Below are 27543 nucleotides of genomic sequence, written 5' to 3'. Positions count from 1 at the left end.
GGGAAAATAAATATGGAATACAAAAGCATGAATTTTATATAAAATGTGCTAATCTGTTTTATTATAGCAGGCAGGTGCTATGATGTTTGATTTGTATGTTTGTTTTGCTGCTGCTTTTATTAAATGAACCTGTGGGTTTTGATGGATGTTTTCACTGAAAGGATATACAACATGTAGAATCTAGTTAACAGAGCCCTAAAACATCTGTTTTGTTGACAAAATACTATAAGTGACAGCACTTTATCGCACAGGGAAAGTATTTGCACCTTTCCCACCTGTCCTTGTTTTTCACCTTTTCTTCTGATCCCTTTTCCTTGTCAATGTTGTAGGTATGTAGTACAAATAGATTTTAAAAAACTGTGGGATTGTGCACAAATTATATAATCAATTATATGCTGACTATTTTTCCTTTCAAACAGTTTACTATTAGGTAACGCTTCCAGCAAATCTACAATAATTATTTGTATTAAAACTTCAAGAAAGTAATAACACGAAATGTCAATATTGTAAATTCACACAGAGCCTCAAAACTCGGCATTGGTTATTCTGGTAACCAAACAGTCTTGGTGTGCTGATGTTCAGGACCTACACTGGAGGTTTTCTGCCAGACATATAGAGGAATTGTAAGCCCTGGAGACTGGGGATAGGATGTCAGCCTGCTAAGGATTAATGAGTATAATGAGATAACCATGTGGCTCATTAAGGATTTAGATGTTCTTCTTGTGACAAAGCAGAACAAAAAAGCAGAGATAAGTCCAAATGCGACATATACATTAGTTGATACTGATTAGTTGGAAACAACTTCTTGTTTACGTGTATGAAATTTAGCTAAAATCAAATTGTCAAGGTGCAATGGTGTTTTCCAATACATAAAATCAGAATCCTCAAATACTGCCGAGCTGGAGAGGGCTTAGAGGTTGAACAAGCCTCTTGGTAACAGACTCAGCCCTTGGGCCCTGTAAGCTTTGCATTGTTTATGTATAATAAAAATTAAGACCCTAATCCTGCACTGAGAACCACACATGCAGAGCCCCACTAAAGTTAGTGCGGTGACATGTGATATGGGCTTCTGCCTGCAGAGTTCTTATTGCTGAAGTGGTCCCAAGTTTCTTGGCCCTCTTCTTGCCAAGGCATCTTGGCATGTGTACCAATGCACACCTAATGAATGGAATGTGTAGCTCTAGGCCCCATTTCAGCAGCGGGGGATTGGGAAGAGCCAAATATCCCCCTCAAGCAAAGTAACTCTTTCCTTCCCAGATCCACATACAGGGGCCCCCGTGCACACAGACCTCTCATTCCCCTGTGGAAGCATGGGCAAGGCAGCCCCATGCAGAGTAGGGTGATTCTGGACAGAAAATGGGTTATATTTAATGGTGGAAGCAGCAAAACATTGTTTCACATTCAACCCAGAAAAACTGTGTTTGGCCTTGTTTAACTCTTGCTGTTGCTATGACCGTGTCAGTTAACATAAGGGGAACAGTCACCTGTTGAGCTCCCCATTAGTGTCTGAAGCTACTTATGGGGGAGAAACTGCATAGACCCTCTCACCACCTCTTACAACATCACTCCAGCAAAGCATACCGAAGAGAGTATTTGAAGCCAGATTTCTGCTGTCCTGACTGGGAGTCCAGTAAGCCCTGGAACCTGCCCCACTCGGGCCTGTTTTCCTTCTCAACCCCAGCCCACAAACTGACATCTTCTAGGAGGGAGTTGGGAGCCCTCTTCTTCCCACCTCTACCAGACAGAAGAGAAACTCCTGCGACCATCACTACTGCTGCTGCTTTGAGGAACAACCTCTAGGGAGGGAAGCCACCTATTGAAGCCTCAATGAGGTCATGATAGGCAGAAGCATGGTGTGTTGAGACTCCTGTGGGTGTCTGGAGGCGGAAGGGTTAATGGATTAGGGAAGCAGGAGAGCATGACACTGATGGATTTATTGAGAAGCAAAGCAAAGAGCAGAGTATTTTATCCAGGGTCTGCCACATGCATCAGTTTGGGACCCTCTTGTTCAGGTGTATCAGCATGTCACAGTCATCCGGCTGCTTCTGAAGAAAGACACATCCACATGTTCTAGATAAACTAGGTTCAAAAACAGAAAGCTACTGCAGAGCACAGCAGCAGAAAAGAAATATTAGGACCATCTTCCTGTCTGTTTGGAGAGTACCTAACACAAGGAAGTGCTTGATTCAGACTGAGGCCTCTCCTCTCTAGCATATGGAAAATACTCTGTTGTATCTTATGGATTCATACAATGGTTGCTAAATTCAGCATTTACAAGTTAGTAGTGAAAGTGCTGTTGATAATGGACTCAATGAATTGCAGATACCATGGTGCCAATTGTTGAGTTTTTAATAGAGACCGCTATACCAGAGGCCGGAACAAGCCCTTAAAGTGCAACTACATTGTTTCTACTCTAAAAGATGTCAGCTGTCACACTAGAGAGCTCTTTGCTGAGCATTGCTATCCAAATAGGTTAGTGTACACAGATTTATTTTAAGAGACCATTTCAGGCTTGACAATTCCAATGGCAATTTTGGCTGCTGAAGATCTGCCCTTAGTTAGATAAATAGTTAAAAATTCAGTCAAGAATTCCATCACTAGCTTTTTAAAGATGCAGTATGCATCGGAAGAATCTACAGCCCATAGTTGTGTGAACAACTCTTCATTATCACTTGAAGGAAGATTTGAACTGATAGGTGGAAACTCATAATCCTGCTCCATGGCTCTGGGTTAATCCTGAAAATTTGCAGCCATGTTGAAATGGAGTAGCGCAAACAGAGAAGAGCAAGTGCCTTGAGAAACCAAAGGAAAAACTAATGAGGAAGAAGTGGTCATACTTGGATAAGTGGATGAAAATCCATGTAGGTAAACAATCTTTTGTTTTCTAATGAACATACCTGAGTCCTAACTCATGTTTCCTTAAAACTACTGTAATGTTTCAGACCTTATGTAAAAGCTGAGCAACATGACTTGTTGGTGAATTAATCTGCAGTGTCCGTATGTTTAGAAACTGCTTAGATATTTATCAATCTAATCATTTCTGATCCAAAGTCACATGTTGATCTCTGGTATGCATTAGATCCAAGTTCTGTGAGGCTAATTTTTGAAGCTGACAGATTTCCAATACCACTCAAAGATGATGGAGGTTAGGGCATGGGAGATAGTCAGCTAGTTCTTTAATAAAACAATACTTAACAAAACACTAGGGACGTGGAGGGAAGTTGCTATCTGCCCTCTTGTTTTAGGATGCGAGGGCAGGTTGCTGACCACAGCTCCTCTACCCCATAAGAAACCATGAAGTGGGAAGGTAAAGTTTGAGTCCTGTTGGGAAGAAATAAATTCCCTTGGTTGCAGTGGAAAAATAATGGTTTCATTATGATTCATAATAAATAGTATTGATTTTAGTTGGAAGGCACTCAGATACTATGGTGATGGTGGCAGTATAAATCCCTAAGACAGTGAGAGAACATTCAGTGTTGTATAATGGTAGTAGCAGCAGAAGCTCCAATTAGGAAAGGAGTGAAAGCTTTAAAACAACAGGAGAGTGCAAAGAGATATATTTAGAATATTTGGTGTTCCTGTATCCCAAAACACACATAGCCATTAAAGCATTTCTGCTGGCTTTTGGATGAGGAAGGGAGAGAAGAGGGGCAAAGGCCACCACTCAGCAGGGCCAACCCACAAAGCTTCTGAAGCAACAAGACTGTGCATTTTGACCTCAGACTTTGTTTACATGCTGTCCAAATCACTTATTGGCATTGTTTTGTTGTGCACTGCAGTAATTCAGTACAAATAGAATTTTACTTTGTTCCTTTAATGACATAGTAAGAAGCTGTTACTGATAGGGTAAATGCAAAGCAGTATTTTTTCATAACCACAGTGCATTTTACATAGTGCTTACCTTTTGGTACATACTTTGATACAGTGACCTAGGGATATGTTAGTGTAATTATAATGGAACTAATGTTGCAGAGTGTGACAGGCCATTCAAGGCAGGAAAGGGTTCAGCAGACCTAGGTCCTGTTTCAACACCTCTGTAATCAAACAGAAGAGTAAATCTGATGCCTGACCAGTTCCTGTTACGGGCCAAACAAATTCAGCAGACTTCCTTCATCAAAGTCCCAAGCATAAGGTGTGGCAACTTTTAAAATGCATCTCACCTTACTCAAGTATCAGGAGGAATCACACTTCTCATTGGGTTTCTGATGCTGCCTAGAGATCATAGAATCATAGAATATCAGGGTTGGAAGGGACCTCAGGAGGTCATCTAGTCCAACCCCCTGCTCAAAAGCAGGACCCATACCCAATTAAATCATCCCAGCCAGGGCTTTGTCAAGCCTGACCTTAAAAACTTCTAAGGAAGGAGATTCCACCACCTCCCTAGGCAACGCATTCCAGTGTTTCACCACCCTCCTAGTGAAAAAGTTTTTCCTAATATCCAACCTAAACCTCCCCCACTCCAACTTGAGACCATTACTCCTTGTTCTGTCCTCTTCCACCACTGAGAATAGTCTAGAACCATCCTCTCTGGAACTACCTCTCACGTAGTTGAAAGCAGCTATCAAATCCCCCCTCATTCTTCTCATCTGCAGACTAAACAATCCCAGTTCCCTCAGCCTCTCCTCATAAGTCATTTGTTCCAGACCCCTAATCATTCTTGTTGCCCTTTGCTGGACGCTCTCCAATTTATCCACATCCTTCTTGTAGTGTGGGGCCCAAAACTGGACACAGTACTCCAGATGAGGCCTCACCAATGTCAAATAGAGGGGGACGATCACGTCCCTCGATCTGCTCGCTGTGCCCCTACTTATACATCCCAAAATGCCATTGGCCTTCTTGGCAACAAGGGCACACTGCTGACTCATATCCAGCTTCTCGTCCACTGTCACCCCTAGGTCCTTTTCCGCAGAACTGCTGCCTAGCCATTCGGTTCCTAGTCTGTAGCTGTGCATTGGGTTCTTCCGTCCTAAGTGCAGGACCCTGCACTTATCCTTATTGAACCTCATCAGATTTCTTTTGGCCCAATCCTCCAATTTGTCTAGGTCCCTCTGTATCCTATCCCTGCCCTCTAGCGTATCTACCACTCCTCCCAGTTTAGTATCATCCGCAAATTTGCTGAGAGTGCAATCCACACCATCCTCCAGATCATTTATGAAGATATTGAACAAAACCGGCCTCAGGACCGACCCCTGGGGCACTCCACTTGACACCGGCTGCCAACTAGACATGGCGCCATTGATCACTACCCGTTGAGCTCGACAATCTAGCCAACTTTCTACCCACCTTATAGTGCATTCATCCAGCCCATACTTCCTTAACTTGCTGACAAGGATACTGTGGGAGACCGTGTCAAAAGCTTTGCTAAAGTCAAGATACAATACATCCTCTGCTTTCCCTTCATCCACAGAACCAGTAATCTCATCATAGAAGGCGATTAGATTAGTCAGGCATGACCTTTCCTTGGTGAATCCATGCTGACTGTTCCTGATCACTTTCCTCTCATGTAAGTGCTTCAGGATTGATTCTTTGAGGACCTGCTCCATGATTTTTCCAGGGACTGAAGTGAGGCTTACTGGCCTGTAGTTCCCAGGATCCTCCTTCTTCCCTTTTTTAAAGATTGGCACTACATTAGCCTTTTTCCAGTCATCCGGGACTTCCCCCGTTCGCCACCAGTTTTCAAAGATAATGGCCAATGGCTCTGCAATCACAACCGCCAGTTCCTTTAGCACTCTCGGATGCAACTCATCCGGCCTCATGGACTTGTGCACGTCCAGTTTTTCTAAATAGTCCCTAACCACCTCTTTCTCCACAGAGGGCTGTGGAGAAAGAGGTGGTTAGGGACTATTTAAAAAAACCTCTTTCTCCACAGATCCCCCACCTTCCTCCCTGACACTGCTATTCCCAGTCCACAACTCTTCACAGCACATCCCACTGGGAGGAATTAAGTAATTTCCCACTACTGACCTTGACTTGCTACCCTGCAAATCCTTGCACTCAGGATAGGCTATCCTTCCTTCAGCCAAGGACAGAGGACTAACACCTTCCCGATGACCTTTGAATAGGCTCTATGTATCCTGTCAGACAAATGAGAACTAGCAAGGTACTGATGCCCCTCTTTTTCTACCAGATACTTCTTTCAGCTCTTGGCCACTCAAATGGTGCAAGCCTATAAGAACCTTAGCCATTGAAGCAGAGCAGCATGACCCATTGAGTACTTTGGCTGTTGTACGTTACTTTATGCTTTCCCAGCAGGGACGTTCATGGCTGCCTCTTGCGGAAGGGACATTTTCTGACACATCTCAAGCACAGCACAACAACACTGTTAATAGACCGTGGCTGTCTCATTTGTAGACTCTATTCATTTGACAGCTAAGAATTATCAGTACTGATGTTTCGCTCCCTCTCTCTCTTTTTTCCCAAGCTAGTGATTTGTCTGTGTTATGGGTAGACTTGACAAACCATTACACATTAGCGGCTGAGATGTTGTTTGAAATGGGAAAATTGCTAGCAAACTGCTCCATTAGCAAGCCAAGTAACAAATTCTTTTTTCCCCCCATGAAAATGAGATAGCTGAGGCCTAAATTAATATGGCTGTCTCCCCCACTCTGTAATGGGCATTACTCTTCAAGACAAATGGCTTTGTCACTCCAAAGAATGTGATCTGGCTCTAAGAAAGCTGCGTTAGGTGGTGATTGTTTATCTTTTTGTGTTTTCCTGCATGTGTTTGAGTAGTGTAAGCACCAGATGAGATTTGAAAAGATTTGCACCTTAGTGAACCTTGAGATGGATTAGGATGGGATTTTGAGTGCTTATTCTTTGTCAGAGGATTATTTGTCACCTTTAAGTGCATCCTTTCCCCTTTGCTTTTTCTAACTGTTTTGTTTACTATCTGCTCTTAGTGCCACAAAGTCATTTAAAAATCAAAAAGATCTTCTCCCATGTCACACTATTAGAAAAAAAAATGTATTTGAATCCATCAGGCCTTCTGCGTTTTCCAGGCTCTGATACTTTATTAGAGGAGAATAAAGGAAATTGCTTTTGTCCTTTGACATCCACTGTCACTGAAGCTTTAAAAGTAAAACTTCCAAAGGCAGACGCAACACTGTTTCATGTCAGAAGGGGGAAGTGCAGGATCTAGAATACATGTGGGCAGTATGAATGGTGTTCTCAGGCAGCAGCTGACATGGCAGAATGAAGAGGATAACTGAATGGATGAGCAAAAGCCCATGAGAAGGTTGAACAGTACCTTTCATATAGAGTCAGTTTATTCCATCAGTCTTTACAGTGTGTTCTCATGGATTCCACTTGTTCGGTGCTGTGTCTGTTAAACACAGCTGGTTGCAAAATGTTAGTGAAAATGAAATTTGGATGAAGAATGGAAATAAATTTTCCTGAAATTTTTTCTTTATTTTCCAACTATTTACTTTTACATTTTGACTTCAAATCCAAACTACAGAAATCTAGAACAGGGGAGAAAGGGTTCAAATAGCCAATACAGATTATTATTTTGTGCTTGCATCTTTCATCAGAAGATCTCAGAATGCCTCTCAAAAATTGTTTCCTAATATTCCTTCACCAACCACTGAAATCTGTCTCCTCTGCGGCAGAAAAAAAGTTGCTCTTTAATAACATACAGCAACACCATCCAACACACTAGGACATGGGCTAAAGAATGCTGTCTACCTGAAGATGCAAATTAGATCAATTTCATTCTGCCAAGCTCTACTCTTAAAATAGAATTTAACCAGGATGTACAGGTTACCACACACCTTTTTTTGGGGGGGGGTGGGGGGGTGGGGGGGTGCAAAGTGTTACATGATCTGGTAAGAACCTCCATTTTCCATCTCATTTGAAAGATTGTGCTTGCTAGCAGCACTGTTCCCCATTATTCCATGGTGAGTCAGCACTGGCTCAGGGTGAAGAGTGACCTCTCAGAACCATCAGCACCTAATGTTCTTCTGACAGAACCTAATTGTTCCTTGGATATCTCCCATCTAATACTGACCTGTACGCATGTTGCCTAGCTAGTGAGGTCAGGCAAGGTAGTAGTACAAACTAGTAATGTGAATCACTTACGTTTTTCACATTTCTAATAATATAAAAATGAATTGCCATTTTCAGCTTGTACCCACAGTTCCATAACATGCATTTATGAATAAAGAAATTGTAAAGCCCAAGTTTCTACTTCAGATTTTGCAATTACGCCTTTTAATATTATATAGTAAATGTTGACTGTGCTTTGTGGCAAGTTTGGAATCTACATGCTTACTTGCATGACCACATTATCATGATAGGGCCCACTAAGCATCATCTGTTCGGCCTAGAACCCCACGGAAAGGACTTCTTAAAAATTAAATAAAATCAAGAGCTTATTGCGGAACTAAACTGAAAATACAGCGGCATGTGATACCACCCTTGACCATCTATTTTCATTACAGCCCATCTGCTCCTCATTTGTGGTGAGTGGTGAAGAGCTCAATGCTGCTTCTGAGTGTTACTGGCCAACTCCCTGTGAGACAGCCCTCTGGCATCCTAATTTCTCTTTCTTTCCCCCCACTCTGTCCTCCTCTAGGTTATTTATTTTTCACATTTGCAGGAGGTGTGGGCTTTAATCCCTAGTGATTGCAATTTGGGGTGTGTACATGTTGGGGAAGCAGAGGGAGGAGAGTTGGTATCTTTTACATATCATTGCTTTTGTTCTCTATGTGACATTTTCCTGTGTACTTCAAAGAATTATTAATACAGGGCCAAGTTTTCACCCAGGCTAACCTCATCTTGCAATTCTGTTCAATTGATTGCTCCTGTGGAAATAGATATGCACCTCTTAAGCATGTGAAACCCCAATTTGTATCTGCAAAGTGGTAGTTGGCACACAACTCCGGACTTTGTTCATAGAAATTAGTGCACAGGCAAACTTTTGTGAGTTTGTAATGCAAAAGGCTTCACTGAAAAGTTGACCTCCGAATGTCTAGAAAAAGTCTGTTGCAACTCTGGGTAGCACATGCACACTAAAACACCAGTGTGCTGATATCCGCAGCAATTTGCATTTCACTGTTCATTCCCCTGCAATCCAGTGCATGTGCGTACCATACTATTTAGGACTAACTGGGAGGGAAATCTTATACAGAGACTTAAATCACAGAATAATTGAGATAATTAAGTGAGATAATGGATCCACAAAATAGGTATGGTATCAGTAAAGTTTAATGGCAATGACTACATACTCATTGTTTTATTTGTTCTTCAGTTCCACTAAACTGTTTCCTGTAAAACAGCCAAAATAGTGAAAATGCATTGGGGAAGTGGGATTTTTGTTTACTCATTGCAGGCACTGATCATTTGGAGGATATTCTCTGAAGCAAAGAGCTATAGGCTTCATAAGCTCCCTCTTCATTCTCCTGCAGTCCTTTAAGACACACATGCTTCACCTTCTTGTTGCACTGCATTTTATCTCCATACTCATACTTTCACGTTTTTGTTTCTCTCTTCCATGTGGTTGCAGCAGTAATCAATGCTGATTAACTCCATGTCATCTCAGGGAGTTGTTTTCTTAAGTACCTATCACCATGTTTTCTTTTAAAGAAAGGAGTGTGTTGGGTTGCCTTGGCCCCTTTGGGGTCGGTGAGGTGCTTTTGTATTTCAACTTTCTACCATTTCCAACAACAGTGATTGGTGACCATGCCAACATAGTCAAAACTCAGGATTTTATGAAGTTCTTGGAAAAAAATCTTTTTTTTTTTCTTTTCTTTTTTCTTTTTGTAAAATAGAGGCTTAATAGCCTTGAATGCCAGTGTCAGATTTGGATATAAGAATTTTTGATAACATAAGTTGAGTATTTTGAGTTTAGCTTATTGGGATTCACTTTTATTATTAACCTGTGAGATCACAAGGCCTGTTCTTGAGGATTATGGGAACCTTTTAAAATATCTACTTAGAAACATTTTTATGAAAATATGTTTCAGAAACTCATTTAAGTTTTATATTTCTCAGTCAATCTTGTGTGTTTTATTTTACTGTTAATCTCATCCATAGTGTTTTATATAGGATGCCTCTCTGTATATGGCATTAAAAATAGACGCTAGTATTCTAAGGTAGTGAAAAAAGTGTTTTGTTTCGTCTCTTGGGACCTCTCCTTTTATTTCTTGAGTGGCATCAAAAGAGGCAAAAAACCTTATGCTTTTTATATAGCATTTTCTTTTTTCAAAGTATATCACAAATAGATACTAATCCTTGCAACACCTATGTGAGGTAGATAATAAGGCATTATTATTCCCAAATTATGAATGGGAAAACTGATACAGAAGTTATTTATAAGGCCTTGTCTAAAAAAGTGACACAGTGAGTTAATGACATAGCCAGGTCTAGAACTTAAGAGTTCCTTGCTTTTACCCCCATGCTTTACAAACAGATCTACTTATCCATGAGAGAACATGGTCTAGTGGTCTGACATTGCAGACCAAATTCTATCTTAAGTAACTATATTGGGAGTTGTGGACATATGCATAAAAAGTATTGTCTTAGATCTCAGCTTGAAAGCATCCTTTAACTACTTCAGAGAAGAATAATAGAGCAACTTCTTTGAGGTGGAAATTTGCCATCCTTTTGTAATAACTGCTTTGTACATGGAGGGAAATGATATTTTTTTACCTTATCCTTAGTGAGAAATATTACAATATACATCAGAAATCTTCTGTTAATTCGGTTGGCCCTGAAGATGCGGGTGGTGATTTGCAATGTGTCTATCTTGAGAAAGGACAAAGTGAGCTTAGCTCCCACAGAACTAAATTTACCATCTTACTGTGACATACTTCGTAATTGGGTTTTCTTTTTTTGGTCGAAATTTGATTAGTCAGAAAGATGAATTTGTTTCCTAAAAAAGCCATTTGCTGAATTTTAATGGCTTTCAAAAGAAAATCTGTTTCAAATATAGTTTTATATTTTTGTACAAAAAAAGTTATAACATTTAATGTTATTCCTGCGTTACAATCTTATATTTAATGTTTATATTACTCTGTTTGTTTTTAGACGCTTGGAACAGAATTCCATCAAAACAATTCCCACTGGAGCTTTTTCCCAGTACAAGAAACTTAAGAGAATGTAAGTTTAAAAATAAGACTACATGTAAGAGTGATACTTGTAGCTTGTACTATTTTGAACTTTATCTTCTTTATTTTTCAAATAAAAGACCAAATTCTGTGTTGAAACTACTGAGGGTTGTATAGATAAACTCTTTTTCAAAGTATAAAGCAGCATGGAATTGGCCCCGGATGCTTAACAGTGCATGAAATCCTTAATAACATGCAGATTCATTTCTCTATTGTGTAGCATATGAAGTAATTAATTGTTGTCCCCTTTATTTCTTTCCAAACATTGAATTCCTTTCCTCAGAGAAGATTTTGAGTTATAATTATTTTCTCTTCTGCATTCAGACATCTATTTGTAGGGTGAGCAGATGTCCCGTTTTTAAAGGGGCAGTCCTGTTTTTAAGCCCTTCTGCAGTTGTCTCAACTTTTTCTTAAAAATGGGCAAATTATCCCATATTTTCTGTCTTTCCCCATCAGTACTGGTGGGTCCTGCTGCTGGCTGGATCCCTGCTCGCCAGCCTCCCCCCCACCAGCAGTGAGTGGGGGGTCCAGTGGCCAACGATGGGAGTGGGTGTGCAAGGCTGGTGGTGGGGCAAAGCTGCAGTGCATGGGGCTGGCTGATCCTGCTGCTGGTCTGTCAGCGCAGCCCTTTGCTGCGTGCCGACTCTTGGCCAGCATGGCCCCACCCTCCGTCCTGTTTCCAGCTGGCACTGGCTGCAAGCTGTGGTCGCTGGTGAGTGCAGGCAGGTGCCAGGCAGTAGCCAGTTATGTGCCGCCAATGCTGCCCACCCGTCAGCCATTTACATGCTCCCCCTATCACTGTCCTCTCCCTGCTTTGCCCCTTCACCCCGTCCCTCCAGCGCCGCTGCTCCTCCCTATCTCCCCCAGCAGCGCGTGTCCTATTCCCAGCATTGCCCAGAGAACCAGCCCCTGGTCAGAGTGCTCAGCTCAGTAACAGCCTGGCCGGCAGGCTTTTCCTTCCCTCACTATCTCTGGCTAGGCCAGCACCCCAGGAAAGCCCAAGATCCTCTGGCCCAGGGACTGACTACGAGGAGCTGAGCCCTGTGTGTGCCATAGTCACACACAGCCCTGGCACGGGGAAGCTTCTCCACCCGTCAGCTAAGCTCTGGAGTGGTGGGGGAGTGGCGGAAGCGATTTCCAGCCTGTTCATGCCCCGACCCTGCAGGGTCCACAGCAGCCCCCCGGACAAGGGCTTAGCACCCTCTTCACCTTGACCGCCTACCCTGGGTCCTGCCCCCAGAGAGCGTGGGGCTGCTCCATCTCCTAGGCACCCTCCCCTGCTGAGCCACCTCTCTGGCCAGGTTTGCTGAAGCCCCTGCAGTAAGATTCCCTGGGCCCTGGTGCACAATGCATCCTTAGGGCTTAATCTCTTCCTGCCCGCACTGTAGCCGGGGGAGAGGAGGCGGCTGGGTTATGTCGGTGACCAGCAGCAGCAGCCATGTCTTCTAGCTGCCTTTCGACACTGTGTGGGCAGGAAGAGACAAGGTACTTCCCGTCACAGGGAGGGGAGGTTAGTGGGGGAAGAAATGAGTCCTGCAAAGACATGGGCCAGGTCATCCTGCCCCCAAACTCCCCTGTGGCTGGAAGCAGCTCCTGTCCCTTCCCTCCCACACAGTGCCAAAAGACTGCTGATGGCCACATTCTGGTGTGAACTCTGGCAGAAATCTGGAGGGGTTCATGTGACCCTACATGCCCCCTCCCCACATGTTGCCTCAGGAAGATGCGGTGCCAGGTAATAGGAGAGGCGGGACCGTCCCAGTGGCCCAGCCAGGAATGGAGGGTGGAGAGCGCCAGGCAAGGAGGGTCAGTTCTCCCCTGTGTGAGAGAGGTGTACGGGAGTGTGGGTGTGTCACCTCTCCCAGTGTGTGTGTGGAGTGTGTGTATGACCCCTCCCTGTGTGAACCCTAAAGCCTTGAAGATAAGGTAAATAAAAAGAAGTACTGCCTACTTGGATTCTTTTTAATAGGGGCTCAGTCAATTTGATGTTAATTTGAATGTTTGTACTGCATAGTTCTGGTCGATTGCCGCTGAACTCGCTTGAATACAAGTAATTTTACCAGGTGTCTTATATTCAGCATAGGGAAATATGGTCACCCTGTCTGTCTGCATCACTTTAATTTAGTTGCCATTGGTTGGGCAGGAGAGATGGTTCTTACAAGAGGGGTTTGAACTTTTGTAACAATATATTGTATGCCCTTGTTTTCTTAAGTATCCAAATTAGGTTGGTTTTCAAAACAAATATTCTAGGCTGTATAAACCTAAAAGAACCCTAATCTATTATGTTCAATATAGCTGCCCTAGATTTACATCAATAGTAAAAGAACAGAATTTGGAGGTATATATATATTTCTCCCCAGACGTGAAGTTGAGGCTCATATGAGAGATGCTGGACGGACACAGCAATGGAAATTGTTGTGTGCTTCTGGAAGTAGTACTAAACCCAAAATCATGGTAAAACAAGCTTCTGCTAAACTTGCCATCCCGTCAATGTGCGTCAACACTCCTCTGCACCAGACACCTCTGGGGATGAGGACTAATTCAGTGTCCCTGGCCCCTTGCTGAGGCTGCTCATGAAGGCACCGTGGGTAGTGGGGGGTTTTATGTGAACGACTGCTTGATATGAGTAAGATTGATCCTGTCAAATTGTTTCACATAAGAACTGAAATACCAAATAGTTAATGCTCTTTGACATGATCCCATGTTGAACAGTGGCTATTGGGTTAAGTTACTGTGCCACCAATCCAGGGTCATCAAGTTCCCAGAGTTGAGGAATTGTAAATAACCTGTAACTCTTTCATTATTTGTTACTATTTTAATTTTTTTCTGAGGTATTAGTAATATTAGAACTTGATGATCCTTTATTGTTATTTATGTTTTCATGATTGGTGCCTTCCAACTGTTAAGTTCCAACTTTTTTCCCTAACCATTCAGGACAATGCGCAGTGGTGCTTATTATGAAAAGGATAACAGTAAAGGTTTTGTGTGTAAGAATTCCATTAGCAAGTTACATTAATAGGCTTTTGAAGCACTGTTGGCATAGGCTTTGAGATTATTCTTGAAAATACTGTTAAGTAGTATCATTAAAAATAGGTCTTTGCAATTTACAAATGTATATAAATGTACATATGGGAAAGACAGCCTTTATTGCAGTTCTGATTCTACACAGCCTTATTACTATTCCTGCCATGACAGTGAGACAGTAAAACATTATGCCAGATGTTAATTTAACATTATTCATCCACTTTTAGCAAGGAAATCCCCAAGTGCTTCACACACTTTATTGACACTGAAGAGATGGCTTCTATGGAGATCAAGAGATGTCCTTGTCAGTGTGTGGTAGGATAAATGTGACATTTCTCTGCTGTAACGTTGCTTCTGTCTCCTTAGTGAGGTTCAGAATTGTTGTGGAACAGTGAGGATCTGTAATCTGGACCAGTGCTCACCAGGGTTTGTGAAATCTAGTGGAGATCTATTTGTTCCATTACTGTTGATGGTTATTGCCATCTCCATTTGGGACTGCAAGATGCTAGTATTACTAATACAAGCATGAACTGTGGTCAAGAAACTCGCTCTTAATACTAAAAGGCTCACCAGTCATGTCTCTAATCTTAATATTTTGGGAGATAGTGTTGAGCAGATTACAATTAGACAGCTCTGGAATCATCAGAAGTCTTCAGATTTTCTTAGCTCCTTTCTCTCTGCTGTTAGACCTAGTTATGGAATGACATGGAAACTGTGCTGGCTTCATTGGCTGATGACCTTCTAACGTGGGGAAAAGTGCATTTGTTCATGCTGATTCTTTAGAAATGGCAGGAGCCTTTGATATCAGAGGGATTAATAACATGTCTGGGGATCCTAAGAGTATACCAAGGAGAACAAAAGTTCCTCCATTCTTTCTCTGAAAGCAATCAGAGGGTGATATTATGCTAGTGCTGTGGAGTACCAGAAGGTTCTATCCTACTTCTTCTGCTGTTCCATGTACATGTGAGGATGTTAGGGGAAAAGGACTATTTCAGTATTTTGACGGTACTTAGCTCAGTTTCCTAAAAGATGGTGAAGTTTTTGTTTCCCAGTGTGTGGCTAAGATTAGACCTTGAGTTAGAGCTGGTTAGCTGAGGCTCAATCTAAATCAGACAGGTGGGATGAGGGCAACATCCTGAGGAGAGGGGAAAAGTTATAGCTGTTCTGTGGATTGAGAAGTTATGCTTGCCTTTAGTTAAAACTCACTATTTAGAGCGGATCCTTAACTGCCTCTGGATGTTCAGGTAGCAGCAGTAGCCAAGAGAACTTATGCCATCTTCTCTTGGTTGCAACCTTTCATCTGTCATGGACCTCAGTACAGTTATTCATGCCTCCACACATGGGTAACTACTGCAGCTCAATTTATCTAGCTCAGAAGGAAGATTTCACCCTTCTAGTAGTCAAATATATGGTTGCATAGTCTAGGGATTTGAAAATTTATAGAAACATCACTAAGCCATCTCCTACTATTTTATCTGTGCTTCTCAGGTGCATTTTGGGCACAAGACTGAGGACTCCAGCCCCCAGAAAGGTGTGGCTATAACAATATAACTGCACTTCTTTCTGATATTTAACATTAACACTTTTCATCTTAACAATAAACAGGTCACAAAGTTTCACACCCATCCAACTAATGTTGCAATATGACTGTTTCTCAAATTATTTTATGAATTGTGGGTTTGTTTGTTTTTCATTTTTCAACCAGCTCTAAACATTATTTAGTAGTTTGTCTCAAAAGCTCTTACAGAGGGCAGTAAAGAAACTTAAATCATCTTCATATGCTCTACAAGAAGCACAAGATATGCCTTCTACCCTGCTGCAGAGATAGAAGCAATTTGCACTCCTATACAGCAGCTGCATGCAGTCACCCTCAAGAGCAGTGGTGGGCAATCCATGCGGCCCAGCAGGGTAATCCACTGGCTGGCTGCGAGACAGTGTTTACATTAACCATCCGCAGGCATGGCTGCCCGCAGCTCCCGGTGGCTGCGGTTTGCTGTTCCTGGCCAATGGGAACTGCGGGAAGCGGCTGCCAGCACATCCCTGCAGCCTGCACCGCTTCCCGCAGCTCCCATTGGCCGGGAACGGTGAACCGTGGCCACTGGGGACTGCGGGCGGCCGTGCCTGCGGACGGTCAATATCAACACTGTCTTGCGGCCCGCCAGCAGATTACCATGATGGGCTGCATCCGGCCCACAGGCTGAAGGTTGCCCACCACTGCTCAAGAGTATGTTTATGAACCTTGTCAAAAAGTAAATCATTTATGTGTTGTCATGGGCATAAGGAGATGAGACTTTGAGATGGTTAATGAATTCTCTGCCTAGATGGAATCCTGATCAGTCTATTAAATTCCCAGCTAAAGAGCTGCAGTTCCACTCCGTGATTCTAGTGATATCCAAAACCATGTGCTCTGTGACCTAAACTGACTTAGTAATGAAAGGTTAGGAAAGCGTGTACCCGCTCTTTCTTGATGTAAATCAAGCACTAGAGTGGAGTGAACTTACCACAAAACAGCAGGCCATAGAAAGGAAACAAAAAGAAGAGCAAAATCTTAATTGAATCCTGTGCCTCAATCAAGGCAGGAGGAGATTCAGCCGTGCTATCTAAGTAACAGCACTGGAGCCTTGGCTCTAATGGAAAGGAAATAATGTGTCTAATTATCTTCTAATGCTGATCATACCACATCCGCAAGAGGTGGGTGAATGTCATCTCCCAGCATGCTATTTATGCAGGGTCAGGCATCATTAGTTATACCCAGATTAACATCCTAAATTGGAGAGGGGGAGGTGGGACAAAATCTTTTGTTTCAATCAAAATGTGATATATACAGAAACAGGCTGCACTGAGATGTTTGATTCCGAAATAGGGTTCCCCTTTCAGATGTTAGGGTTCTGATCTATCACATTGCTCTGCTCCACTGTAATGGGTTCAAAAATATTCCTGGATAGATGCCATAGTACAAACTTTGTGCCAAGAAATTTGGCTATTTCTATGAAGGCTGCTATTTGCATCTTACTGTCTAGACACAAAGGGCAGTCAACGTTAACTGATTTCCTAAACAGATTTCAGAGGGGAATGAAAGGGGTTCTTCTTTAGCAGACTTGACTGTGGTGAGTATAGCCTAAGAAAAACCACAAAAATGAAACTCCAGTGGACAAAAGTGAAGCAAAAAGCTGTAGTGGGAAACATTATTAGATCAATCACTTTGTTAAGAGCTTTGTGAGAAAACCTTATTCCTTGTAGATTCCTAAAGAGATGTTAGTATACTGCTACTGAAATGAAGTTTATTGAATAAGCCCATCCACTGTTCTGAACATGTCTTCTAGCAGAAATGGAGTAACAATGGAAATGTAGTATGTGAAATACTACCCGTGTCGGATTGTACTAGCCTGAACAATCATGGAACAGAGTCAGTGTTGATATAAGCAGTTACCATTCCAAAGGAAGGCAATGGAACAGTTTATATGCTGAACATTCGGCATGTTCTAAGTACCTTGGAGAAGATGATTTGACATCCTAGCCATGTTGGGGCACACAGCACATGTTTATATCCCACCTGTAGAAAAGGATGGACTGGGTCTTTAACAGGGATCTAATAGAATTTGATCCCATTTACAAACAAACTAATTGTTCTACAGCCTTCATTTGTTTGTTTCTTTCAGACTAGCATTTTCAAAACTTCTGTTGAAACAGTGAAAGCATGTTGTGACTAGATCCCCCAGCGCAGCTGTAATGGGAGTGTGAAGGGGACCTTACTGAAACCTAATGCCTTGGCCAGATTCTGTAGTGATTTATGGTCCCTTTATACTATGCTGGTGGCAGAATTAGGGTCATTATCTAGGTTTAAATGCCCAGCTGAGTTCCCCTTGGATGAGAGGTGCAGTTGAATGTGCTCTGCTCATCCGCAACGGACCAGGGTGTTCATTAAGAGCCTTACACCAGTGGCACAATTTATTACTGCCCAGCACCAGTTCTGAGTGGCACTAAGGCTGGTCTTTAAAATCAGAGAAATGGCTGAGCTGTTCCCCTATACAAGCATACACTACTACCAAACAGAAATCTGGTACAGGAAAGACTCTTATCTGTTAACCCAGTGCTACATTTCTTAGGATGGTTATCTTCTCTAACCAATGATTAACCCTAAACAGGGCTAACACATTTTGTTTTGTTTTGTTTTGTTTTGTTTATGAAGCTAAAATTCTTGTCCAGGCTGTCACTATCTTTCATCTTGATTACCGCAACATCTTCTTCTCTGGCCTTGACAAATACAGTCTTGTCCTGCTCATATCCATTCAGCATGCTACTGTAGAGCTCATTTTTCTAGCCCATTGCTTTGACCATGTCACCCCTCTCTTTGTATCCCTCCACTGTGCCCCCTTCTCTACTGCATTACACATAAACTACTTGTCTTCATTTTCATAGCCTTTCATATCCTATTGCTATCCTATCTATCGCCTCAGTCTGGAAAAATTGACTCCTGCCTCTGATTAGCTAATGATACCAGCCTCGGTTGCCCACTTGTTAAATTTTCAAACAAGCCTTGCTGTGCTTTTTTCCATGCTGCTTCTTCTACTTGGGAGATGCTCTCTGTAAATAATTTCAAAGCCACCTCGTTGTTCAATTCCTCCTTAAAACTCTCCTTTGCCATGATGCCTGCTAAAAGCTTGACGACACTTAGAGTACTGTTGAGCTGATAACATGGCCTATCATGCTGACCAATCTTGTCACATTATTTTCTTGAATTCCCCCATCTGTCTGTGTCCATCTGTTCTCCCTTATCTTAAACTGCAGTTGTAAGCTCTTTGGATCAGGAACCATCTTTGTGTTCTGTGTTTGTACAATGCCAATCACAATGGGTTCATGGTGATCAGGGCTCCCAAATGCTCGGATAATACAAATAAATAACAATAATAATGAAATAAGTAATAAAGTGCTTATTACACTGAAAAAATCTAACTTTTTTCAACAAATTCCTATTTACAAATAACCTGTCATTCCCCCCCCCCCATATCTTTACAGAGACATCAGCAAGAATCAAGTATCTGACATTGCTCCTGATGCATTCCATGGCTTGAAATCACTCACCTCGTTGTAAGTAGAGCTGAATGAGTTGTTTGGGGAGAATCTGAATGTAAAAAAGATAGAGTAAGTGGTGGCCGGTGATGCTTTGTTTCTGTGCACAATCATCAACTAGTGTGAAGAACCTAATCTTTCGTAAATGAGAAATTGATCGTGCAGACTTGAAGAGGGAACAGTTTACAGTTTGAATGAGTGTATTCTTTTTGTAACTGTGTTGTATGTGATTATGTAGGTTTATCGCCCACCTTGTCTTGGTGTCCAAAAGTCAAAGTCACTTTTCTGTGGTGCTTTTATAAAGATCTTGGGGGAAAAACCTTTTCTACACCAGCGCCCTCTTCCATTTTCTCAGCAGCATTCAGATTCTGTTTTCCTTTTTTCAAATTACAAAATGAAGGACCTCAGCCAATCAAGAAAATGTTTTTATTTCTGACCTGTAAGTACTATTTTTATCAACAAGGTACATAGACTAAAATATTACTTCCTACAGAAACCAAATGTGGAAAACAGAATCTCGATAACTAATATTTTCTTTTTTGAAAACCGAAACTGTTCATGGTCTCCAGCTGAGTTTGAATATTTCTGAATTTTAGCCAGCTCACACCACTAGTTCTATTTAAGTTCTGTTTTAAAAGCTTGTAATAACAAAGACGAGACAATACAAGGTAATTTGCTGCAAAGGAAAATGAACCAAAGGCAAAGTGTTGGGAAGAAGTCCTGGTCAGAAGAGGAGTTTAAAGCTTTGGAATAGCATTACCTGAGTTAATATGAAATATGGTTTAAGCCAATTTAGATTAATTTGGAATAGAGACCACTAGCCTAGCCATTATGGAGTTGGCTTAAACACAGTTTATGCACTTTACAAATGCTGCTATCACTGCATTTTCTGGGTGCCGAACAGCATTAGTAAATGACCTGTGTAACTTTTTGATCAATGCAAATATAGAAAGACTTATCAGCATTCAACTATATACTGTATCAAGCCCTTGAAGCAGAATACTAAAAGATGGGCTTTATCCTGTTTCCTAAATACAACTGGTAGAATGCCAAATACCATTATTTATTGAATAATTTATGGATTTTAGGTATCAGAGGGATAACCGTGTTAGTCTGGATCTGTAAAAGTGGCAAAGAGTCCTGTGGCACCCACAGAAAGCTTATGCTCCAATACGTCTGTGAGTCTATAAGGTGCCACAGGATTCTTTGCCGCTTTTATGGATTTTAGTATTCTGTTGCCAGTCAACCTGCTATAGATCTGGTCAAATCCCACACAAGTGTTAAAAAATGATTCATTGAAAAAAAGGGATGTTCACTGAATAATGTAATTTGGCACAGTACTAGACTAGCACTGTTCAACAGGCTTGTGCTCTAGGCAAACAGATAGAATCGACTTTCAGAGTCAAGGCACCTCCACTGCTAATGCCCTGCCAAGCTGAAAGGCATTCAAGTTTAGGTAGAATTGACACAAGCCCACAAGTTGGCCTCAGCGGCTGGGGTGGCACACTGGGGTACAGGAGGGAAGCCAGAACCAAAACCATGCTCGAATGCATCAATAACACTTTGACTTCCCCCAGAACCAGTAAGGGGACTAGGAATTCTTTGGCTTGTCATCCAAAACTCTGTTTAAACCAAATGAGCCTTAACTGGTTTAAAACTGTTCCAGACCAGTTCAGGTAAAGTATAGATGAGGCCTAAAACTGTAGTAGTACATAAAGGAGATAGGGATAGTTTTGGCCAGAAGCAGCAAAAGGAGGATAAAAGGAGGGAAGTTGCCTATAGCAGGGTCTTTCGTCATCCAGTGTCGGACACTGCCTCTGCCTCAGTTTGCCTCCATCTGTAGCCAAACCAACCACTACCTCTGGTGGTCTAATTGCTGTCCCCTTGCAGGAACTGAATTATTTACACACAGGTAGTTAAATTCAAAACTAGAAATTCCTGGGCTCCTCCTGGAGGCTCACTAGTCTATTATACACCTCCTGGGCACTCAACTCTCTCTTAAGGTTTTGCTCCTGCTATTCTTCACAGGTCACTGCAGTCAGGCCTTTCCATCCGGTTGGTAGGGAGTGCTGGTTTCCTACCCATGGGTCTCTTCTGGCTCCCTTACAGATACCTCCCTGCTGGTAGAAAAGGGGTACTTGTGGCACCTTAGAGACTAACAAATTTATTTGAGCATAAGCTTTTGTGAGCTATAGCTCACTTCATCGGATGCATGTAGTGGAAAATACAGTGGGGAGATTTTATATACAGAGAGAACATGAAACAATGGGTGTTACCATACACACTGTAAGAAGAGTGATCAGGTAAGGTGAGCTATTACCAGCAGGAGAATGGGGGTGGGGGAGAGAAACCTTTTGTAGTGATAATGAAGGTGGGCCATTTCCAGCAGTTGACAAGAATGTCTGAGGAACAATGTGGGTGGGAGGGAGTAAACATGGGGAAATAGTTTTACTTTATGTAATGACAATCCATTCCCAGTCTTTATTCAAGCCTAAGTTAATTGTATCCAGTTTGCAAATTAATTCCAATTCAGCAGTCTCTGGTTGGAATCTGTTTTTGAAGGTTTTTTGTTGAAGAATTGCCACTTTTAGGTCTGTAATCGAGTGACCAAAGAGACTGAAGTGTTCTCTGACTGGTTTTTGAATGGTATAATTCTTGACGTCTGATTTGTGTCCATTAATTCTTTTACGTAGAGACTGTCCAGTTTTACCAATGTACATGGCAGAGGGGCATTGCTGGCACATGATGGCATATATCACATTGGTAGATGTGCAGGTGAACAAGCCTCTGATAGTGTGGCTGATGTGATTAGGCCCTATGATGGTGCCCCCTGAATAGATATGTGGACACAGTTGGCAACGGGCTTTGTTGCAAGGATAGGTTCCTGGGTTAGAAACAGACTCCAAGGAGAGACTGCTGAATTGGAATTAATTTGCAAACTGGATTGCAAACCCATTGTTCTCTTTGTATATAAAATCTCCCCACTGTATTTTCCACTGCATGCATCCAATGAAGTGAGCTGTAGCTCAAGAAAGCTTATGCTCAAATAAATTTGTTAGTCTCTAAGGTACCACAAGTACTCCTTTTCTTTTTGCGGATACAGACTAACACGGCTCCTACTCTGAAATCTGCTCCCTGCTGATGTACCTTCTCCTTAACCTTGTTTCTGTGCATCAGGTTCTAGCTCTGTCTGAGCTGGGAAGCTCACCAGGCCCACTCCAGAATCTGGGCATTTTTAGAAAGATTTCCCTCAGGTCTTTCCTTGAACTTGGTCTTCCTCCATGATGGAGCTGGCTCCCTCTTATAGGAAGTCCTAACCCTAGGCTATTAATATCTGATGCGTGGTCACCTGAGCCAGACACTAGCCAAGGCCCATCAACTGGGAGGCCGATAACTAGGCATAGGTGGGGCTGAAGTCAACTCCCCTTAAAGGGCCAGTCCCCATCCTATGGCACTACCAAATGGAGCAGAACAAGAGGGAACATGTTAGGGGCTTATTCCTTTACCCGCTTACTTCCCTGGTCCTTCTTGCATGAACAAAGAGCAACAATTCCCGAAGTCCAAAGGTGCAAACAATTCGATATTTACTGGGGTGAACTTCCAGCAAGCATGATTCCAGTTTCCTTCCTCAGTGTCCCCCTTCCCAGCTCTGACACCACAGAGTCTTATGTCCCTGTTCCCATTCCCCCCTTAGCAAAACATGATTCCAATTTCCCCACCCCCATTCCCTCCTTACTTCCTGATTGACTGCAAACTATATAGTAAAACTTGAGTTCTGCTTAGCTATACCTTAACCAATCATTTTACTGAAATTTAACTTACCAATCCTAACATATTGTAACATGATTAGCCAACCAATTATATCCCACCACCTTAATTAGTTTACACCCAGCAAAATTAATTATACAGCAGACAGAAACAATCACAGAACCAGACAGAGACCATGCAAATAAACAATAGCAAAGTGGGAACTATAATGACAAAACAATACAGAAGTGAAGATTTTACAACTACATCTATAAAGACATAAGGGTTTCCCAGCTGTGTCTATTGATAAGTGAGTTCTTACCGAACAGAAAACTATCAAACTAAATTTCCATTTACATCTTCTAGGCTCTTCCTTTTCTCTGGAGGTCATAGATCAGATCACCTTTCTAACAGCCCCAGATTGCCTTATTTCAATGTGACTAGTTTGGAATGTGAGGATGTGACCGGTCGCTTCCTAGCTTATGGCTGCCTCTGCTATTTAGCCAAAGATCTTAGCCGAAGAACAGGACCTCAGACTGTCACTGTAAGAGAAAGCCTGTAAACAGGCAGACTGTGATTTTGATTCTTTCCTTTATACCTCTATAACTAGGTAAGTGATAAGAATACACCTAAATTCTTAAAGTATAGACCTTTGCAGACAGGCCTGAATATCTATTACACTTAAATTCTTAAAGTATAGGCCTTTGCAGACAGGCCTGAATATCCGTATCCTAACAGAACAATATACAATTCACTCACTTTTTTTTAAGTGGTCCATTATTTTTGGAGCCCTGGTGGCCCAGTGACATTATTCAGCTCCATTTTCTGATTGTCTACAGTGCATTGTCTTAGCATTGTCGTGAGCTGTGAAGTGAGCTGTAGCTCACGAAAGCTTATGCTCAAATAAATTGGTTAGTCTCTAAGGTGCCACAAGTACTCCTTTTCTTTTTGCGAATACAGACTAACACAGCTGTTACTCTGAAACCTGTCTTAGCCGAGTAATTTTTCTTATCTTTATATTGAATGTGATTAGGTTGTCTGATAAGAATATTTGCTGACATTGAGATTAAATCTGCATATGGTACAGGTGGTCTTGTAGCTTTCAGAGTTAAAACCATGATAAAGGAAGGAGACAAACTAATGCAGAAATGAAAGTAGGCAACTTTGTGCCCATTCAAAAAAACACCGCTGTTTGAATTCTTTTCCTTTTCTTCCACAGCCCCCATTGTCTGCTCCTTCTTAGCTGACTGCACTTCTGGAGCTCTCTCTACTTCCAGGAGAGTGAAAGTGCCTATCTGCAAGGCTGTCAAGAATGTTTTTCTAACAACTGACCAGTGGATGCCCCTTATATAGTAGCTTACCCAATCCAAACTCTCCTGTAATTAGTTGAGTGGCACAAGGCCTCAGTGATGAGGCAGGGTACTCTTCCCACCACAGTTAGAGTAGAATAGAAGAAAACAGGTGTGCAGTAGTTTTCTAAACGTAGGGATGCTAATTACAGCAGCAAATGCACACGCTACACAAAATCCAATCTCTTAAACGTGACTAGTGGCCCATGCACTACAGGGCCACCAGACTTTTTCTTAAAAAAATAAAAAATCCTTTTCAAACAAGAAATCTCCTAGTGCTCAAACTAAAACTGATTATAACATCCCAGCTCCTTAGAACAGCACTTCCTGCCTTGGCAGTGAATTCTTTAGCACAAACCAAGAGGGAGAAGAGCTTATCCAGTATAAGGCCCCAAGCTCCTTCCATTGCCAGCATGTCCTGTAAAAAGGAAATTAAGTAGCTGGTTTCTCCTAACCCATGTGTTCAGCAGAAGTTTGCTCTCCAGCCGTGTCTGGAATTGGTCTTCGCAGTAAGGATGTTTTTCTTCTTGAAAGAAAATCTAGGGAATACATGGAAAAGGGGAGCTCTGACCCCTGCCTCAACTCCCTTTAGAGTTAGTTATTGGAGCCCAGAATCAGGGAGAATAAATCTAGTTTGTTAAAGAGCATTGACTTTACCCTGAAGCGTCTCCATTCTTCCCCATGACACTTTGTTCTGCCACATAAAATTGCTCTCAGCCTATGGTCTGTCGGTCACTGATTGTCCATGCTTCTGGTAGTTTACGGAGTTGTTTTTTTTACAGTGGTGAATCCTCCTGTCAGTCTTCAAGCTATGAAGCTTTCTGCTACAATAGTTGTAGTAGAGTTCAGAGTTCCCTTGGAGTTTCCAGAAACTTATTTGGTCACCAGCTGCACTTTAAAAAAAAGGCTCACCAAAAACAAACACATTCCTGCAGGCTCATGTCAGAAGACTTCTTGTTCTCTTGCCTCCATAATACTATCCTAATATTACTTTTTGTGTGTGAGAGAGAGGCCAGATAATGTTGTTGTAGGGAAGACTTGGAAGCATAATTGATTGATTGGAAGGGGCTCCACTGTCTCAATGTTAAGCAAACATTTGAAAACCTCTAGGTTAGTAATATATTAGATTTATAACCTGTATAACTAGAGTATTATTTTGCCTTTATTAGATAACTGTTAATAAAATACAAGTTTCATACACAAGGCTGGAAATTGTGGATAAGTTGAGAACACTTTCCTGTTTCTACTCTGTTTCAGCTGTCACATGGACTTTCTGAAGTAAATTATTTTTTGGTTCATCCAGTGAAACATTTGGCTTGATTATCAGAGAGGGGATTGGATGAGGGATTAGTGTCTGCTTATTGTACATAGTACCAAAGATACAGGAGGATTCTGGGAGCTGGTAGACTTTCTGCACTTTTAATTCGGCTGTTCGAGTTCTGAAGACCTTATCCAGACAGTCTGGAGACATTTTGTGTGATGCAGCAAAGCAGCCTAAACCCTTCACTTGTGAAGGAGTAGATTTCAGAACTGTGTAAAATGAGAAATCCTTCCCCATCTGAATTAGGCTCACAAGTGATTGATCAGTTTAGATCAGCTGGCATACAGACTAGTTTTAGTGTTTGGCATGTCATTCATATTTTACACCATCACATGTTGTATGATGATCTATCTCGTGTCATTCTGGGCTAAAACGCTATCTATTTAAATAAATGTTGAATCTATTCTAGAGTAACAAATTGCAGCCAGTATTTTTACCTTGATTTGTTTGGCCTAATTGTTATGCAGAAATATGAAATGCCGTACAAAAAAAAAAGTGTACATTTTCCTAAAATATCAGAAATTTAATGCTGCTATTACCCACAATCCTTGCAGCTGTTTTGAGAGCTCTTATTCCTGTTGAACCTATGCCATTGTCCTCATAATTTTGGAAACATAATTCTTCATAAGAAGAATCATTTTCACAGTCTGAAAGGTAGTTAAAAGGCTTTTGAGGGCTGAAGAAGCCATTGCCCAGAGTCTTGATTTGACACTTCACTAAGAATGTTATAACCAAGCCAAAATAAAGGAACTATTAGCTGGAAAACATATGGTACAGACTAAAGGATTCAACAGTGGGCTTTTATACCCAGCAAGTTCTGGGTCAACTTTCAGGAGAAAAGCTTTATGTTCTGGGACTCTGACTCAACTGAGCAAGTTGCAACTAAGGCTTGTGGGAATGCATGCAGAAGTGTCAGAGAATAGAGGGAAATACGCACCCATTTTTTCAGGTACTTGAAAAGCAGACAACTAAACCTTGATGATTATGGAAGGCCTATAATATATTATGCTGATCATGTAATCCCAAATTCCTTAATCTTGTGATTGTTAAAGGGGTTCATAATGTTTAGAGATTGTAGTAAAGCCATTAGTGTCCTCCGGGTCCAAGATCCTGCCAGTGCAGGATTGTTTCATGTTTAATATTTTCTAGTGTTCAGTATATTCTAATGGTAGGTATGAAGTGGTGCTTCCACCACTTACATCATATGATTAGTCCAGAAGCTGAGACTCCATCCTGTGGGGAGAATTTTCATTATTTCTGTCTAATTATTTTATCTAATCTATCAATATTTAATCAGAGTGTCAGCAACTGTGTTATTTTGGCACCAGTTTATTTGAGTCAAATTAACCTCTAAAATAGCATGTTCTGCTAAACTTTTCTTCAAGTTTAATGGCATCTCTTGGCAGACACCTTTAATATAAGAGCATAAAAGTGTGTGACCAAACAATATGAAACAGACAAGCATGGTACATTTGAAGGCATTTCTGATCTCTTTAATTAGGGTTTTTGTTCGCTTGTTGTGTTTCTTGCTATGAAGATCTAACAAGACAAGCTACTTTATTTGGAATAGTGAAGGAACAACAAGGTTCACTTTCTGTAATGCATCGTTTGTTAAATATAATAAAGGGAAAAGAATATGTAAAAAAATACTCCTTTTTTCAGTTCTCTGAATCCAAGTAATTAGTTAGATCAGTTAAATAAATTGGCCTGTTTCTAGAGCACTTTTAATTTCCATGAACAGCTGAATATAACTGTGGGACTTTTATTTTATTGTTTTAGTGAAAAATCTCTTCATCAGTTTAACAAGGCGATTCTCCCAGGCTTCTGCTCTAATGTTTGCATTGCAGCGGGCAGTTTGGGTTTTTCATGCACTGTTCTTATCAATGTTTGGAAGGTTGACGACAGTCTGGAAATTGCTGCTAGCTAAAAT

General features: G+C 41.6%; 1 protein-coding gene across 1 annotated transcript in view; it reads left to right on the top strand.

Moving 5' to 3' along the window:
• The window catches only part of SLIT3 (slit guidance ligand 3), a 796928-nt gene that overhangs the window by 545553 nt on the left and 223832 nt on the right, over positions 1-27543 (top strand). The window contains exons 10-11 of the mRNA XM_077823869.1: positions 11026-11097; positions 19143-19214. Coding sequence (XP_077679995.1) covers positions 11026-11097; positions 19143-19214 — 144 coding nt within the window. The remainder of the gene's footprint in view (positions 1-11025; positions 11098-19142; positions 19215-27543) is intronic.

The sequence above is a fragment of the Eretmochelys imbricata genome, chromosome 8 (assembly GCF_965152235.1).
Source record: "Eretmochelys imbricata isolate rEreImb1 chromosome 8, rEreImb1.hap1, whole genome shotgun sequence".
Lineage (NCBI taxonomy): Eukaryota > Metazoa > Chordata > Testudines > Cheloniidae > Eretmochelys > Eretmochelys imbricata.
The sequence above is the reverse complement of the archived record's forward strand: the minus strand, read 5'-3'. Positions and strand labels throughout refer to the sequence as shown.